General features: G+C 35.6%; 1 protein-coding gene across 6 annotated transcripts in view; it reads left to right on the top strand.

Moving 5' to 3' along the window:
* MTF2 (metal response element binding transcription factor 2) overlaps positions 1-14,631 on the top strand; it is a 60,416-nt gene extending 45,785 nt beyond the window's left edge. For 5 of the 6 annotated variants that reach the window (XM_004026143.5, XM_019030509.4, XM_063696939.1 and 2 more), the window contains 6 exons: positions 2,750-2,817; positions 4,825-4,995; positions 9,255-9,360; positions 9,480-9,532; positions 9,643-9,747; positions 12,221-14,631. In XM_004026143.5, coding sequence (XP_004026192.1) covers positions 2,750-2,817; positions 4,825-4,995; positions 9,255-9,360; positions 9,480-9,532; positions 9,643-9,747; positions 12,221-12,578 — 861 coding nt within the window. In that variant the 3' untranslated portion in view covers positions 12,579-14,631. The remainder of the gene's footprint in view (positions 1-2,749; positions 2,818-4,824; positions 4,996-9,254; positions 9,361-9,479; positions 9,533-9,642; positions 9,748-12,220) is intronic. The other variant, XM_055352330.2, reaches the window with a different exon arrangement.
* Positions 14,632-19,146: the final 4,515 nt, after the last annotated feature.

The raw sequence follows: 19,146 nt of genomic DNA, 5'->3' as shown, positions 1-19,146 counted from the left end.
AACCCTGAGGTTGATAGCAGAATAATTTATGGAGTGCTACTTCACTTCTGAGGGAGGTAGGGAGAAAAGCAAAGATGAAACTCAAGAAATACTGTGGTAGAAATGATACTAGAGGAAAATATACAATAGAGGTGGAATAATATTTATAAGTGGAAATTATAAGAAATCTGAACAAAAATACCTTGAGGCTTAGAGTGTTATAATTAGCATATAGTATGGTGGTTAGCAACAAATTACCTAAGTTGTTGGGATACTTAAGCCCAGGTGGCTTGGAACTTAATATTGGTAGTTGAAAGGAAGAGTTATACTATAAGTATTAGTGTGAGATTAGTATCTGGAGAGGGGGGAGCAAAAAAAAAAATTATTCTTTTGGAGATTTATATAATAAACCTCATGGTCAGATGGAAGGTGTAGAATATGATGCTCTTCTAATGTAGATTATCTGATTTGCACTATAATGGTTGTACTTTTAGTTTGCAAAACACTGAAAGAGGGAAGTCTTTGGCACTTTTATGGTAGCTAAAATATGCAGTTCTATGCAGAGTAGTCATGGAGTGCTGAAGGAACTTAGTAGATAAAATTTCTGAGAAACGGTAGGGAGTAAATACCAAAAGACAGTAGAGTTCATTGCGATCGTCAGAAAGTAAAAAAGTGGGTTTTAGAAATTAGGAAGTTAGTTTTGCTGTTGACTCAGCAAATTTTCAGATTTTTCCGATATATGGTTTGTGAAGATTTAAAAGGCAATAAGGAAAATCTCTTATTAGAATAAGTCATGTATACCCTTGGTTTCTTTTTTGATATGATTAGCAATGCTGGTTTGTCAGTGTTTTTTTTTTTTTTTTTTTTATGGTTAGCAAACACTGGTTTGGGCATGATATAGACATAGTATAACTTGATTTCAGGTGAGATATTAAAATGTGAACTGGTTAAAGTGAAAATTAAATGGATTTGTAACTAATGGAAAAACAGTAACAAAGTCGGTGCTTTGGAAACATTCTTGAGGGAGACTCTAATGGAGGGCCATAGGGGTTCTGTCTTTGTCTCTACCTTCAATTCTAGAAGGATGACAGAATCAAGAGAAAAGATCTGGAACATTGAGATGAAAACAAGATCAATTAACAGCAGTTATAAAATTCTGCTTTAGCCATAAACACAAACAATACACGGGTATGATAGGGGATACTCAATTTGATAGCAGTTCATCTGATAAGATTTCACAGTTGGGGTGGGGAGGGGGGACCAGGAAGAAGACAGAGTTAGTCACAAGCTTAATATGAAGTAACCATGTGATATAGCTATTAAACATTTTAACCTAATCTTATAGTTAGACATGATAATTGCATTCAGATATTTGAAGAGCTGTCTTGTAAAAGAAGGAATGAAAGAGCTCTGGGGAGGAAGATTTTGCCTACTTACGGAATGGGCTTTTTTAGTTGGTGCCTTATCAGCTTTTATCAGTGGCACTAATTAAGCCAAGGTCGAATAAATATCTGTACTGTAAAAGAGACTGCAATATTGGTGGAAGGCTGAATTGGATCTAGGGTCTCATTTAGGCTTTAAAGTCTGATTCTATTATTCCTCCTTTAAAATTGAAATTCTCTATCATTAGAACCCTTCAGAAATTACAGTAGGAGTTGGTGGTTTGATATAGGGGAATGAGTACCTAACTCGTATTTAACATTTTTTTTTTTAGCACTCAGCATATTGGCACAGAGTGGGCTCTCAGTGAGTGTAGAATGAATGGACTTATCACTTGAGTTCAGGTTCTAGCTCTCTCACCAACTAGACAGGTGAATTTGAGCAGTTTTAACCTTTATATTTGTTAACTTGTGTAAAATAGAATTGGAGTAGATGACTTACAAGTTTTTTCTAGCTCCAGCATTCTATTTGGCAGATTTGTTTTCTCTCTCACTTAAAGCAGTTCTGAGGCTTGGGAGTTTCAACTGGTAAAGAACATACTGGCTGTAATTTTGAAAGTCAACTGTGATATTTTGGAAGCAGCTTTTTTTTTTCAAGGTGTTTGTAGCATTAATTCAGGATGGTCCTTTTGTAATTTAAGATTTCTTTGCTAATATGCCCTAGTCAAGAAGAGGCAGAAAGGTCTCTGAGAAAAAGCCCTATTGAAACAAAATAGGGTTTTTTTCTAGAATTAAATATTTAGATTTTAAAACGGTTTGTTATGATGAAAAATTATTGAGCCATTTAGAGCTGGCTAAAGTCTATAATTGTTGTGAAAAGATCTCTCAATTTTACAGTATTCTAAAAAATTATAGAGATTATCAGTTTATGCTTAGTGTTAGAGGTACTGGAAAATGGTATGTTTTTTACTACTTTTTGTACTCCTTCCTGTTGATATCTGTTAGGAACTTTTATCGTAAATATTAAAATAATTCTATTATTTCCCTAGGTTAAAGAATTTTTGAAAAATTTAATAACTAATAATACAGTCCCATTTTTGTGGTGTTTTACAGTTTGTAGTTCCTTCATAAACATATCGTTGGATTAATATAATGAACAAGTAACTAGTGTAGGATTTACACTTCATTTTTTATAAGTGAGAAAATAAGCCTTGAGAGGTTAAATGGCCCTAGGTCACATAATAGTCAGTGAGGACTTGGAATTAGAACTTAGATCTTCTGACTACCAATCAGTACACTTTTCCTCTGCATCACATTGCCTCTATCTAGCACCTGTATATTACTAATTGATGAAATTGTAGTGCGTTAAATTGTTTCTTGATACTTCACAGCTGGCAGACACACCAAAATCTGAAAGATATGAGCATGTTCTGGAGGCATTAAATGATTACAAGACCATGTAAGTTGATTTATTTTATGTATCCCTATGAGGGAGACATTTAGTAAGTATAAGGAATAATGGCATTGTTTAAGAATTGTGGGGTTGGTGTATAGAAGAAGTCTATACCATTTTAAACTGTATAATGTCCTATTCTATTTTAGTTAGATTAAAGCAGTGATTCTCAAGGATTGGAGGAGGGAGGAGTAATCCTTCTCCTGGGAATGGTGGGTGGGAGACATATCGGTATCTCTGGGAGAATTTAGCCTGTTTCATTGAAAAAGCATATTCAGTAATAACTTCCTTCTATAATGTAATGTACTGAAAGTAAAATAAAATCTTGTTAGCTGGTGGGAATATTCAAAAGATAGAGAATATTGTAGGGAATATGGGTTTTTAAAAAGATTGAGATCTGTGGTTATAATAGTTAACACCATTAGTTACAGAAAAGTAATATTTCTAGCTGAGTAGTCTAAGATAATTAAGTGATATTATTTGATATATTCTCATACAGATCTACAGGTCTTCACCCTACCTTATTTTTACTTTTTTTTTTTAACTCACCACTGTACTAACAAGGATTCCCTTCTTTTTAAAACAATGTATCTACATTTCTTAGAAACATTTTTAAATGCAACAAATTTTATAAATGTATGTGTTGACTCCAGTAAAGTTTTATATTATAAAATTTTTGTTGGCAATAAGTTGGTGTTCTGAAATTGATAGTATTTCTTCATTAAATAATGTAATTACCGGTGGCTGGATCTTTAGACCAGCTCAAAAAGTCATGAGGTACCTGATATGACCTTGAAGTATAATAAAAAGGAAAAAAGACTGTAAAAAAGTCATAAGGTACCTGAGCAGTTATTGTGCTGGTAAAAATATTTCATGGGACAGTGAATTCTGAATTTCAGTTTAGGGTACCAGAAATATATCTGTTCCTGTTATGGTAGTAATGAGGGATCCCCTTTCTTAAACCTGCAAAAAAGTAGAACATTTTGGTTGGGCGTGGTGGCTCACACCTGTAATCCCAGCACTTTGGGAAGCCGAGGCAGGCGGATCACCTGGGGTCAGGAGTTCGAGACCAGCCTGGCCAACATGGTGAAACCCCGTCTCTACTAAAAATACAAAAATAGCCAGGCATGTTGGTGCACACCTGTATTTCCAGCTACTTAGGAGGCTGAAGCAGGAGAATCGCTTGAACCCGGGAGGTAGAAGTTGCAGTGAGCCAAATTGAGCCACTGCACTCTAGCCTGGGTGACAGAGCGAGACTGTCTCAAAAAAAAAAAAAAAAAAAATTTAAAAAGAGAGGGAGAACATTCTAAACAACTGATGGAGGTTCTTGTGGCCAGGCAAGTTTCAGTAGAGCTGAGGTAGATGGAGTTGCTTGGGAATAAGGACCATAGAGACTAAAAGAAAGGTCTAAGGAGCATATTTTGCAGAGGCCCAAGTCCATAATAAACTGGAATAACCCTTCTTTGCCCCAGGTTATTTCCATTTCCAGATCCGGCACTCTAGATACTCCTTTTATTTTCTGGGCCTCTAGGATTTATCTCCTGCTTTCTTTTTCAATGCTGTCACCTATTATTTCTGACTAAGGTTTTTCTCCTTATAAATCCACTCTGAGATGGAATTCTTTTTTTCCCTAAATCCCTTTTGAAATATTTCTAACAGATGACACTAAATATGGGAAAGCATATTGGGACCAAAAATATACCATTCTTTGTTCTTCTTTCTTCCTTTAAAAAGTTAGTTGCCATGTTTAAAAAGAAAAGTGGACATGTGCTCTTCTCCTTTCTGGTCCTATCCCTTCCTCCCCATCATATCCTACTGTAGACTGGCCCATCATATCCTACTGTAGACTGGCTCTGGGGCAGATAAAAATCAAGGAAAGCAAGGGGAAGTGAATTTTTATAGTATTGGGTGGGCTTTCAAGTATAAGGGCCTTATATATGAAAGTTAAGTTAGGGTCTACTATGTATATGTGTTCAGTTTTTAAAATTTTAGTTAATTTTTTTAAAAATTTAGGTTTATGTCTGGGAAAGAAATAAAGAAGAAGAAGCATTTGTTTGGGTTGCGAATTCGTGTTCCTCCTGTGCCACCAAATGTGGCTTTCAAAGCAGAGAAAGAACCTGAAGGAACATCTCATGAATTTAAAATTAAAGGCAGAAAGGCATCCAAACCTATATCTGATTCAAGGTAAAAGTTGATCTGTGGCTTAGTTTTTCTCTTTAGCTTATTTGTAACTAAAAATGTATGTTATTTAGTCTCCTTAGTATATTTGAAAGTACAAGTGGCAGTTACTCTGATTTTTTTTTTTTTTTTTTTTTTTTGGTCTATAATATCTTGCTTAGACAAGGTATGAAGAGTTGATGCCAGATGCTTGTTTATTTATTTTGGGACTTTGGCCTTCCAGAAATAGACTCTATTGATTTTGTTAGCAAACAGCTTAAGAGTACTAGCCTGTTTGTTTGTTCACTTTTCATTGATTGATTGATTGATTCATTCATTCAGCACAGTTTTCAAGTGACTTATTATCTAAGTTTTCAAGTGCCTTATTATCTAAGTGCTAGGCAGTACAATGACAGATAGATTTTTCTTCTGCCCTGATGGGGTTTACAAAGGTGATAAGTAAAATAGTTACAGATTATGCTAGTGCCATGTAGGATAGCATACTGTTTTAGACTTTACTGTGGATAGAGATGGGGTCTTTGTACTTTAACAATGAGGCTTAAGGAAGGACTATTTAAGATAATATTTAAATTAAGACTTAAAGAATGAGAATGTTATAACAATGTGAAAAACAAAGGGAAAAACTACTCCAGCTAGCAGAAACAGCAAGTGCAAAGGCTTTGAAACATTCTGGGAACTCACAGAAGACTGATGTGGTATAAATGAGGATGAGAGAGTAGCATCAGGAATTGGAAAGATTAGGTGGGGCTTGATCCTGTGTAGGGTCTTGTAGGTCTTACAAGGAATTTGGGTTGTTTTCTAAGAATAATGGGGAGGCATGTAAGGGATTTAATTATCTTTTAGAAATACTCGGCTGGGCGCACTGGCTCACACCTGTAATCCTAGCACTTTGGGAGGCCGAGGCAGGTGGATCACCTGAGGTCGGGAGTTTGAGACCAGCCTTACCAATATGGTGAAGCCCATCTCTACTAAAATTACAAAAATTAGCCGGGCATGGTGGCTTTTGCCTGTAGTCCCAGCTACTTGGGAGGCTGAGGCAGGAGAATCGCTTGAATCCAGGAGGCGGAGGTTGCAGTGAGCCGAGATCGTGCCACTGCACTCCAGCCTGGGCAACAGAGCGAGACTCTGTCTCAAAAAAAAAATATATATATATTGTTTTGGATGCTGTTTTGAGAATGGATAGTATAGAGGTAAGAATAAAAGCAGGAGAAAATTAACACTCAATTGTCTAGGTGAGAGATAGATGATATGAGGGCTTGTGCAGAGGTGGGTGGTAACACTCAAATGGAGAGAAAACAGATATGAGGTCTTTATTGGAGGTAGAATTAATTGGATTTGCTAGTGAATTAAATTTCTGAAAATAAGGAATCAATTAAATAATGCCCAGATTTCTGGCCTGAGCAACAGGTGGGTGGTTAATCAATATCTGGAAGAACAGATTTTGGTATGGTGAATGAAGCATTCTTCTGTTTCATATTCATTGAATTTGAGATTCTTATGAGGGACAAACACACACACACACACACCCACCCTCATACACACAGGATGATGTGAAATACAGGCAATTGGATGTGTAATTCAGGAGCTCATAGGAGAGCTCTGGGCAGGTGATACAAATTTGGAATCTGATTGATAAAGCCATGAGAATGAGTGAAATTACCAAGGGAGCAAGTAGAGAGAGAAGAGAGGGTGGTCTGGAATCATGTCCTGATATCATTTATAAATTTGGAAGAGGTGAAATAAGCAAGGAGACTAAAAAAGAATGATCAGTGAGATGGGAGGAAACCAGGAAGTTTGATGTCATGACAACCAAAAGAAAGGTAGTGTTTCAAGAGAGATAGGTATATTAAAGTGTATTGAATGCTAGTGAGAGGTAGATTAAAATGAAAGAAAAATATTTATTGCATAAGGTATCATTTTGTTATTAGTGACCTTGACAAAAGGAATTTCTTTGAAGTGGTACAGATAGAAACCAGATAGGACTGGGTGAAAGTATGACTGAACCCAGCATTGCCAAATTTACGTGTCAAACTGGGCTTCTCTTGCATATCAGGGACACAGGCAGATTCAAAATAATAACAGTAGTAAAGGAAAGGAGGAAAATAGGAAACTATTTTTAAGGATCCTGAATGAGAGGGGAGAAAATGGAAAGGGTATATGTCATCAACACCTAGAAGTTTTCCTATGTAGGGAGGCCGACAAATGGAATGGCAGCTGAAGAGGGGGATAGGACTAGTCAAATGATGGTTTTTTAAAATAGATGGGAGATAGTTGGAACCTGTTTTTGTGTGTAAGTAGGAATGATCCAGTGGAGAAGAGGAAATTGGTATAGGAGACTAGAAGCCAAAAGAGAAGGGATGTAGAGCCTGAATGTGGGACTGGCCTTTTCTAGAAGGAGAAACATCCTTCTGTTGAAATGGGGTGAAAGAGAAGATGGGTACAGATGCTAGTTCTGTTGTAGATTGGGCAGTTGGAAATTGACTGAAGTTCTTGCCTGGTAGCCTCCATTTTCTCGATGAAATATAAGGTAAAGATAGCTGAGAGACTTGTACAGAGAGGGGAATTTAAGCGTCAATTAAGGGTATGGAATAGTCATCTTGGAGATAAGGAAATTGACTGAAGTTCTTGCCTGGTAGCCTCCATTTTCTCGATGAAATATAAGGTAAAGATAGCTGAGAGGCTTGTACAGAGAGGGGAATTTAAGGGTCAGTTAAAGGTATGGAATAGTCATCTTGGAGATAAGGAAAATGTCAGTACAAAGCCTTGACAATGAGTCCAGTTATATGAAGTTTGTAAGAAATTAGCTACTAATTAAGTTTTCTTTGAATGAAGGAAAGAATGCTTATTATTCCTATCACTTTCAGATTTTGTCACTCAAATCCTTTGCTAGCAGTTGCCCATATTATAAATCAGAAAAAAAAATTCCACAAGCTTTTTCATTTCTATCATGATTGTGATAGGATATTCCCTTTGTGGTAGCTATCAGGTCATCTGATGCCACCAGATAAGGATTCAGCTGCTTTCTTTAAAGGCATCCTCAGTTCCTTCTGGACCTTGTGTATAAGTTGTTCCTTTTAGTTTGAGATTACTTTCTTTAGTCCAGGAGTCCTTTATAAATATTATGTTGATCATTTTACAAAAGAAATGGATATCCCATCCATCTTATTCTTGAGACTTTTGATTATAGCGTCTGGTTCTACTTTGTCCTTCTAGTTCCCCTACTTTCTCCTTCCTCATACTTCCACCTTTATTCCCTGACCTTTTTTGGCATCTGGAGGGATACGTTTTTTTCCTACTTTCTCCATTCATCTCTTTCTAGGCTATTGTATAGTGTTCTTTTTTCCTCTCCTTAATTGAAGTCTCCTGGACAATTTCCTCATAGCCCTCACTCCATTTTATTAGCTTGGCTTGTATACACATTTGTCACTTTCTAACTATATTGTGAACTCTTTAGCACAGGGAACACCTTTGTATCCATATTATCTAATATCATCTTTATATGGTAGCTATTGCTGAGTAAATGAAATAGATATTCTTTCTATATATATTTTTTCTTTTTTTCTATAATTAGTGTCTTGCCTATTGCACTTTTTTCCTTCCTATTGCTTGGTATTTGGCTTTATGTTTAAAAAATGGTTTTCTAGGTCTTTCTGATTTTTCCTTTTGAATGACTCCCTGAGAATATGAAGGATTTCTTACTCCTTTCTCCTTTACGTTCTGCCACTCTGGGCTTCATTCTCTTTCTGATGGTGTCATTCAAGAATCTACATATATATCTAAAGGCAGCCTTTATGACTACTACAATGTTAACATAGATATTTCCTGACTCCGTGAAGTTAACTGCTAAATTCATAGTCATTTTTAGTAGTAAATCCTTGAAACATCCTCCAAGTTGTAACCACCTAAAATTAAACTATATAATTGAGCTTCTAGGAGTTTTGAAATCTTCCATCCAGTATAATTGTCTGGTTTTTGTTGTTGTTTTTAAATCTTTGAGTGGTATATATTGTTCAGAATTATATTAAAGAGGACTTTCTTTAAACCTTTCATAATGTAAATATCTTTAAAGTCAAGAAATATTTATTTGGATTAGAATATATTATCTGTGCACTTGACTAAACTTGTGGATTCAACTAATATTTACTTTTTATTACCATTAATATAAAATAATAAAATATATGTATATGTGTCTAGTTACATACATAGAGTCAATGTCTTTGTTTTCTTTATGCAGAGATTAAATGCATAATGGTTTTCCATTTCAGGGAAGTAAGCAATGGCATAGAAAAAAAAGGAAAGAAAAAATCTGTAGGTCGTCCACCTGGCCCATATACAAGAAAAATGATTCAAAAAACTGCTGAGCCACTTTTGGTAAGAGGATATGTTGGTATATGTTCTCAAGAAGAGGGATGCATGAAATAACTGAGAAGCTAGTATTTTTTTCAGCTTACTTTAGAGACATGCTTTAAGTATATATTTTTATTTTCCAGGATAAGGAATCAATTTCAGAGAATCCTACTTTGGATTTACCTTGTTCTATAGGGTAAATAGAAAGTTATTTTCTCCCTTTCTAGGTTTTGTCTTTTGAGTAGATATTATTATTTGTTTGTTATATAATATAGTCGTTACACAATTTAAATTCTTTTGTCTCAGGAGAACTGAGGGAACTGCACATTCATCCAATACCTCAGATGTGGATTTCACGGGTGCTTCCAGTGCAAAAGAAACTACCTCGTCTAGCATTTCCAGGCATTATGGGTAGATATTTTACATTCTTATTTTTTTTACTTTTTTTACTCTAGATTTCTTTTCTTTGTAAAGTGTTGATTGAATAATTTTTTAGCAATTGAAAGTGATGTAAGTTGTGTCTATCAGCTTTTTGAGAGGTAATCCATATGTAGATCCCAATAGTTGTTAATATTCATTTGAAATATTTTTGCTTTCTAGAGTACAAATGTATTTTTCATGTTTGTGTGGAAATTTGCTGTGTACACAGAGAAAAAGTATACCATTGTTTAGAAGCTGTGCTCGTTAGGCTTTTTAATGCCTCTGCTACACAAGTGTTCTTTGCTTTAGGAAGATATGATTTTTTTTTTTTTTTCTTTTTAAGAGACAGATTCTCACTCTGTTGCCCAGGCTAGAGTGCGGTGGCACAATCATGGCTCATTGCAGCCTCAAACTCCTGGCTTCAAACAATCCTCCCATGTCAGCCTCTCTAGTGGCTGGGACAACAGATTGTGCCACCACACCTAAGTAATGCTTTTTTATTTTTTGAAGAGATGGTTTTGCTAAGTTGCCCAGGCTGGTCTTGAACTCCCGATCTCAAGTGATCCTCCTGTGTTGGCCTTCTCAAGTGCTGGGATTACACGCCTGAGCCACTACAGCTGGCCAAGATTTGATTAAAAAAAAAAAAAAATCAGACACCTAAATCCTTTTGTCCATAAAATGATTTTAAACTTAAGATTTTCATCAATAGCAGACTCCCCTCTGATATCTTATTTAATCCAGCCCTTCAGAAGGACAACGTTTTTGTTTATTGTTTATTTTTTTTTTGAGATGGAGTCTCGTTCTGTCACCCAGGCTGGAGTGCAGTAGCATGATATCGACTCACTGCAACCTCCGCCTCCCGGATTCAAGCGATTCTGGCACCTCAGCCTCTCATGTAGCTGGGATTTACAGGCGTGCGCCACCATGCCCAGCTAACTTTTTGTATTTTTAATAGAGATGGGGTTTCACCATGTTGGCCAGGCAGGTCTTGAACTCCTAATCTCAAGTGATCCACCTGCCTCGGCCTCCCAAAGTGCTGGGATTACAGGCATGAGCCACTTTGCCTGGCCAGGACAACTTTTCTCTAAAGCACATCGTGTCAGGTATGAAAAGGTTAATCTATCTGGGGTCAGAGCTACTATTTTCAAGTTTTATACTTCATTCTGTTTAAATTTTGTTCATAATTCAAAAACTGCTGTTGTAAATTATGCAGAATTCTACATTAAATGCTTAAAGTGTAACCCATTTATTAATGAATTCTGAATAATCGACTTTTTTGGGGCCTCTTACTAGATACTCTGCTAAGCTTTTTACAAATATTGTCTTATTTAATTCTTAAAACAATTTTTTGGCTGGGTGTGGTGGCTTATGCCTATAATCCCAGCACTTCGGGAGGCCAAGGTGGGAAGATTGCTTGAGGCAAGAGTTTGAGATGAGACCCCATCCCTACAAAAGAAAAAAATTATCTGGGCGTGGTATTGGTGTCTGTAGTCCTAGATAATCAGGAAGCTGAGGCGGAGGATTACTTGAGCCCAGGAGGTCAGGGCTGCTGTGAGCCATGATTGTGCCACTGCACTCCAGCCTGGGCAACAGAGTGAGAACTTGTCTCAAACAAACAAAAGAGAACAATTTTTTGAGTTGTGTAAGTCCTGTTGTTCTCATTTTACAGATGAGGAAAGTGAGACTTAGGGGATTTTAAGTAACAAGCCCAACATTGCATGTTTAGCAAGTATAACAGAGCTGGGTTGTTAACTTATACAGTATGACTGCAGGTCTTTCAATTTAGTTGTTGTACTATATTCTCCTTTTATTATAAAATCATAAAATAATTGAATTTCTGTGCTGAAAAGGACCTCACACATTATCCAGTCTAACCCCTTCACTCATTAAGTGAACACAGAGATTGAGATTTGAATTTGGCCAAGTAATAGAGTTAGGGATAGACCCAGGATACTCTGACTGCTAGTTTGTGCTTATTCTGATTCTGGTGTATTACTTCATTAGGCCTAGAACTGGTAATAAGAGAACCTCTATTCTAGTTCCACTCTTTAAGGACATGGAGCAGTGTCATAGATGTAGTTTGTGCTCATTAATTATTTGTTCTAATGAACAAATGCATGAGCTCTTTTAAATGATGAGATTATTGGCAATACCTGATTTATGAGTAGGGCCTCTTCGTAAGAATTTTCCTTGTTGGCCTCCTAAGTAAAAAAATTACCCTAAACTTACTAGTAGTTAAGGAAGAAAAGCTCCACAAAGTTCAGCTCCAAGAAGGTGACAAAATCTAAAGTAATGAGCGCAAGTGATAGTCCATTTATATAGCATTTATTGTTTGGGTTTGGCTCATTTTTATATCATCAAGGATATATGGTATAGTAGAGTAATCCAGAAAAGAGAACATATTGTATGGGCATAGGATGCTAAAAAAGCTTAGTAGACAATTCTGGCCTTCTCTGTTACATAGATTATCTGACTCCAGAAAAAGAACGCGTACAGGAAGATCTTGGCCTGCTGCAATACCACATTTGCGGAGAAGAAGAGGTCGTCTTCCAAGAAGAGCACTCCAGACTCAGAACTCAGAAATTGTAAAAGATGATGAAGGCAAAGAAGATTATCAGTTTGATGAACTCAACACAGAGATTCTGAATAACTTAGCAGATCAGGAGTTACAACTCAATCATCTAAAGAACTCCATTACCAGTTATTTTGGTGCTGCAGGTAGAATAGCATGTGGCGAAAAATACCGAGTTTTGGCACGTCGGGTGACACTTGATGGAAAGGTGCAGTATCTTGTGGAATGGGAAGGAGCAACTGCATCCTGACTGTAGGACTGAACATTATGTTCACTGCACTCTGATTTTCTGTAGGTACAGTTCAAAGCCCTAAAGGAGTCTGGCTTTTACTATCTTTCTTAAAAAAAAAAAAAAAGTCAAAAAAATTCAAAAAAGGGGATGATACTAGCCTTAACATGTACCTGTCAATGTTATGGATATTGTCATAAAAAGGTATCTTTTAAAAATCAGAACAGAGACTTAATTTTTTAAATCTTAAGATTTGTAGAATGTTTCTAGGATAGGATATTAAAAATGATTGAAACCCATGCATGGTGTTAGACAATTTTTCTAATTATTCCATTGAGTCAGTTTTTTGTGATTAGTGATTATCAGAGCAAACATCATGTAGATAGCACAAGTATTTGGAGAAACGTTGTTTGTTTTGTTACCAAAATGTTGGAAAAATTTATTTCAATACCTTTTAGATTTCATAAAGTGCAGTGTATATAATGCCTACTGAAAGACTGTAAAATATTGAAATTTTCTTTCAAGCAAAGTGTAAAAAAATATATTGAGCCTGTAAATTGCTCTGTGACTAGACTTCATTGTCGTCTTAATATATTCTTGCATGTGCATATATATACACACACGTGTATATATATGTGTGTGATTATGTGACCTATGCAATACAAATTATGGGAATGGGCAGCTTTGGAGTATATATCCCATAATTCTTTTTTCAGGAATAGTTGCAGTATTTACACAGCAGCATTTCTTCTCAGGCTTTTATTGGGTGCTGTTGCTTGCTATGTATGAAGAGAAATGTGTCAGACAAGTTTAGTGTGTTCTGAAGAAGGGTGTGAACAACAGTGTTCATGGGCTTTTAGAATGCTTTTCACTTTTAGTCCTTGTAACTCAGCTGTTCAGTACCTAAAACAAATTCAAATAATATGAACATTATCTCCTACTAGAAGTAACGTTTTCAAGTTTTCATGGCACATTATGATTGTAAATGTCTCTCATTTTAAACAGTAAGTCTATAGGAGTCCCGTGAAGATTCCTGAAATGTCTGTAGTAACTGTTAGTCATGTTTGAATAAGTGTAGTATGAACAAAGTATTTTATTGCACAGGGTTAACAAACAGTATGTTGCCAGCTGAGGCTACTGCTGTTTTATTACAACATTACCTCTTGTTTTTATAAAGTGTACCAAGATTTAAATTGATAACTTTATTTTACTTGTAAAAAAAAAAGTTTCTTTTATCACCAGTGTTAGAGTTGTCTTCTGTTTCTTTTTGTTTTGTTTTATTTGTTTTCCTTTTTAGCCAAAGAGTGAACAGAAGATTTTCTTATTTTGGTGGCTATTCATTTTACTTTTAAAAGTGATTGGTGGATTTTAGACTAATTATGGGGGAATTTGCCGCCAAAATAAAAAATATGTAAAGTGTAGTGATTACAGAGTGGTTAAAATGTGGGTTAGTACTTATTTATTCCATTAATTGATTATTTGACTGTTTATAAAGAAAGTTGCTTTATTTCTTTAAACATCTTCAAAAGATGATCCTTTCTTGTCACATTATAGCCAAAAGAAGCAGAGAACTTCATTGTCTGCATTTGGTTCCTGGTTGGCCAGGTATAAATGAGCTTTACAAAAGTGCAAATTAAAAAATGTTACTTCTGTTTACCTCCACCAAAACTTGATTTTCCCCTAGCTATTAATTTAAGGTTGCCTTTCCTGCAGCTGCAATATTTTGAATAACACACAGAGTTTGTGTTGATTTTTGAATGTTTGTTTATATCTAGGGGTAATGAAAAATGTAAATCCCGTGTATCCTTATTCACTCCACCTGTATCATATTATTTCATTTTCCCCAAAGTCCTTTAATTCTAACTGAACACCAGCAGTATTTTTAGAAATTTTTCTTTAACATACTTGGAAGATGATTTATCCAGCTGAACTGTCTTTAGACGTAATTATTGTGAATGTCTGTTTTATTTTCTCATGGTGGTTCACATGGCTCTGATGTTCAGTTTGTATTTTTGGAATTGCTTTACTTAGAAATTAAAACAGACCAACATTAAATGTGTGTATTTTTTAAAGAGCTAATGAGTTTTGCTTCTGTATTTGCTTGAAAATACACACTAGTGCAGTAGTTGACTGCTTTTATTTAGCTAGGGTGGTAAGGATTTTCTAATTCCACTGCTAGTATGTTCACTTGAATTAATCTTTATAAAACTTTGCTTTCATTTTCCTCATCCCTCTTATAATATTAATAACTATCACATGTTCATCTTAAGTGGTCTTAAAGTACGTTTAGTGAGCATGTACACTTTATATTTGAAAGACAATATAATCTCTATTGTGTCCCCAAACTTTAAAAAATTCAGACTTAATTTTCCAACTATGTTTTCTTCTTACATAGAATTGTTAGGGTTCATATAAAAGGATTTCCTGGGCCAGGTGCGGTGGCTCACGCCTGTAATCCCAGCACTTAGGGAGGCCGATGCGGGTGGATCATGAGATCAGGAGATTGAGACCATCCTGGCTAACACAGTGAAACCCCGTCTCTACTAAAAATGCAAAAAAATTAGCCTGGTGTGGTGGCAGGCGCTTGTAGTCCCAGCCACTCGGGAGGCTGAGGCCAGAGAATGGCGTGAACCCTGGAGGTGGAGCTTGCAGTGAAGCAGTGAGCCAAGATCGCACCACTGCACTCCAGCCTGGGCAACAGAGTGAGACTCCGTCTCAAAAAAAAAAAAAAGGATTTCCTGTACTTTTGAAATAAGTTTTGCCCCTAGGCAAATAAAAGATGCGGAAACAATATACCTTACTCATTGTAATTCCATTTTTATTCAAAACAAATACATTTTTATAAATATTCTGCTACTAAGTGATAAATGTGTATTCCTAGACCCTTAGACCACCAAACTAGAGCCAGAACATAAGCTATCAGAGTTACTCTATAAATTCTAATATAGGGGTGATGAAGCCAGCTCTTGCTACGTATATTTTTTACTAAATATTTAACAGAATTGAATGTTCACTGATGTGTTAGAGTTGAAGGTGCCCCCGGCTTTTTTTTTTTTTTTATTTGCAAGATATGTCCAAGTATGCATGGTTGTTTTCTATAATGTGTATGTTGAGTATATCTCTATTATCTGTGTTGGGGGTAGAACTAACTGTTTTGGGCCACTTTATTGAGTTTCTACTAAGTACTATTAAATTTTGGTTGGAATATGATCTGACTTAGGCAGTTCTACCAGACTGTTTTACATTGTGGTTCTAGAGTTGTTTGAATGAGGATGTGATGACAAAGAAGATGCTCATGCAGTGTGGGGAAACAGTTTTGTTTTTTTGTTTTTTTAAGCCCTGTTTTTGTGGGGAGATTTTTCTTAGTTATATTTGAGTACCTCAATGAATGTACACATCACAGTCCCCTTTGGTTTTTTTTCTGTGGCAGTTGATCAGTCATGTTCAGAAAAATAAAAACTGGACAGTGAAATGTAAGGTAAGAACTTTATCTGATTATGGATTCTTTTCTAATTGGCAGCAGTTAGAAAACCGCATGTCTGTCTGTCACACATTTGGAGATGGAAGAAGCTATGAAAGCAAACTAATAGGTTCTCTGTAAAACAAGTAGATGGGCTCCAGGTACAATATTTGTAACTTTTATAAAAATGTCTTGGAGTAATAGCTAGATTGAAATATTATGCTTTTTTTCCTCTTCCCTCCTCTCATTTCTGCTCAACAAAATCCCTCTTTGCCAGCTCCCCTGGCGGTTTTCTCTTTGTTGGAGATGATAAGTGTATAAACTGTATTCTTAGTAACTTTTTATTTGTCCTGCATCTTCAGAAAATGTGATGTGTCATTCAAGATACCTTTCCCTGGATTTAGGCAAGGAAACAAACAAACCATTTTAACCTTCACAGATGATAAAATATATTTTTGGATAAAAATATATCCTGCTCGGAAATCAGTCCGTTTTCTATTCTTTGTGTTTACTAAAAGGCGTCTAATCCATTTTTTCTCCTAACCCTATGACATGTATTCCCAGTGTGGGTGATCACATCCATAAATGGGCAAAAATTTGTTTGGGGAGGGGACAAAAAACCTTAGATAATGGTCTGTGGCCCTCCAAAGTCCAACCCATCCAACAAAAATCTTTATGTCTTAGTATTGCTCTCACTGAATTTTCTTAGGTGTCACACAGGCAGCTTTGACAGTGAGTTAATGGAACTATATATAAAATATGTATAATATCAGTGCTACAAAACCACGGCAAATGGATGACTGTGCTTTGAAAGACTGCTTGATCTTGAAAACGTATTGTGAGAGGTGGTTTGCACATGCCTGTTGGCTGTCACTGGCACCCTTGTGGATATTTATGTTTGATCCTCAGTGCTTTTATGTATGGCCTGGGCTTGAATAATTAAATAAAATTAGTTTGTATTTTATTATTTTAATTCTAACCAAGGTTATTTACCCCATCATTAAATGTCAAATGCTAAAAAGAAAAAATGTTGACAATATCTGAATGAATCTCTAGCAGCTAGTTAAAAGTAATTTTTTCATATCAAGCAGAAGTTAAAAGTAAGCTCACCAATAATAGTTTAAGAAATTAATTGGCTGGGCACAGTGGCTCATATTTGTAATCCGAGCACTTTGGGAGGCCAAAGTGGGAGGATCACTTGAAACCAAGAGTTCAAGACCATCCTGGACAACATAGTGAGACTCTGTTTCTACAAAACAGTTTTAAAATTAGCCAGGCATGGTGGTGCATGCCTGTAGTCCTAGCTACTTGGGAAGCTAAGGCGGGAGGATTGCTTGAGCCCAGGAGTTCAAGGCTGCAGCAAGCTATGATCATGCTATTGCATTCCAGCCTGGGTGACAGAGTGAGACGCTGTCTCTGAAAACAATTAAAAAAAAAAAATTAATTTTTTTCAAATGTTTTACTTTTGCTAGAAAATAGGATTTTTGAATGATTTTTAAAAAATTGGTTGCATTGCTTTTCTGAATTTATATGAGTTGCTAATTTACATGTGTAATTTGATACATTATAAAATGTTATAAATTTAAGTCAAATAAGTTAATAGCATCCTGGATTAGTAATGTATCCTTAGTGACAGATTATAATTGGTGTTTTAATCAATAAGTGGCACTTGAATATGTTGTCATTAATATTGTAAAATGTAAGGTTTTTTTTTTGTATACAGAATTTGGGATGACAATAAGCAGATAAGAGATTTTGTGAGAAGTATCCTTGAATATTAGCTTTTTTCCTTGAGGAGACATGGAAGCTTAAGGAAATGAAGCTTGTTGGAAAGAGTTTTGGAAGGGAAAGCCTATGGGTTCATCAAAGACTTGTGGAAGCATGGTTTTGGTTTCTGTATCCCTTTGTCACCAAGTTCCTGCCAGAATCCAAGAGCGTATTCTGTAACAAACAGGTCTGTTGATTTTTAAAAGGTTTATTGTAATTTTGCATAACCTTATATCTTAGATATTTTGTGTTATTTTAACTTGGTATGAATTTTCCAATGAAGAATTGTGTCATTAGAGACCCATTCTTTATAAACTATAGTTTGTTCTGTAAGCAACTTTTAAACCATCTGAAGACCAGAAACATTGAAAATACCTTTTCGTTGAAGCATTTCCTAGAAGGTATTAAATATTTCATGCTTTTAAAAACACCATTTTTATAACATACTAACCTTTCCTACCTTTCTACTGAGAGATTATGAAGATTCATTATTGCTCATTGCTATAACATGTTGTGCTACTCATGGGAATCTGGATGTAGGTGGGGAATCCCTTAACACTTAATGACTTAGGCTAGGTGGTGCTTTTATATTTTTCTGCTTTTCACATATCTTCTGTTGGAATCCCTATGTTAGTAATCCATGTTTATTTATTCATAGCGAACTGAGCAGCTTTCTACTCTCCCACATAGCTTCTGAACATTATTAATTAATTTGTTATAGGCTGGAAAGAAGGCTTTCTGGGACAAGTAATCACATGAATAAAGTTCAAACCTTTTACAAACCACAGTTCTGATTTTTTAGACTTATGAGGGTTTGAGAGTGATTTACTTCTGAAAAAACATAAATGGCTTAAAAATATTGTTCACCACTGGAAAGATATTTTTTTCAGTTTGTTATTCTTGCTTTCTACTTTATGAAATATAAGTGGTTGAGATATTTAGAAATGTGGCTGCTGGATAATTAAGTTGTGACTATAATGTAGGCTAGAGTAAGTTGATTATTTTGTAGCTCTCTAATTGGTCTTCACATTTCCTTAACACATGTCCAAACACAAACTGCCTGGCCAAACAGCACCGTGGTTTTCTGTTAACTGAGAGGTAGTGTAAGAGTACTGCTAGTGTTGGCTCATGTATGCTGTGTGTTGTTATGAGAAAGAAAAAACAGTGTTTTGCCTAGTAGGGACTTGCCATATAAGAATAGTACTATTTTAGAGAACAGCAAATTGCCATGACATGGTTTTGTTTCATGTATATGTTTAATAGGCATAAAAGAGGCCCAAAGGAATAGAATGGAGATGTTATTAGAGTAGCAATTCAATATTAATTCCTACTACTTTATAGGTTAAATGGATACAATAATCG

Source organism: Gorilla gorilla, chromosome 1 (genome assembly GCF_029281585.2).
Source record: "Gorilla gorilla gorilla isolate KB3781 chromosome 1, NHGRI_mGorGor1-v2.1_pri, whole genome shotgun sequence".
Lineage (NCBI taxonomy): Eukaryota > Metazoa > Chordata > Mammalia > Primates > Hominidae > Gorilla > Gorilla gorilla.
The sequence above is the reverse complement of the archived record's forward strand: the minus strand, read 5'-3'. Positions and strand labels throughout refer to the sequence as shown.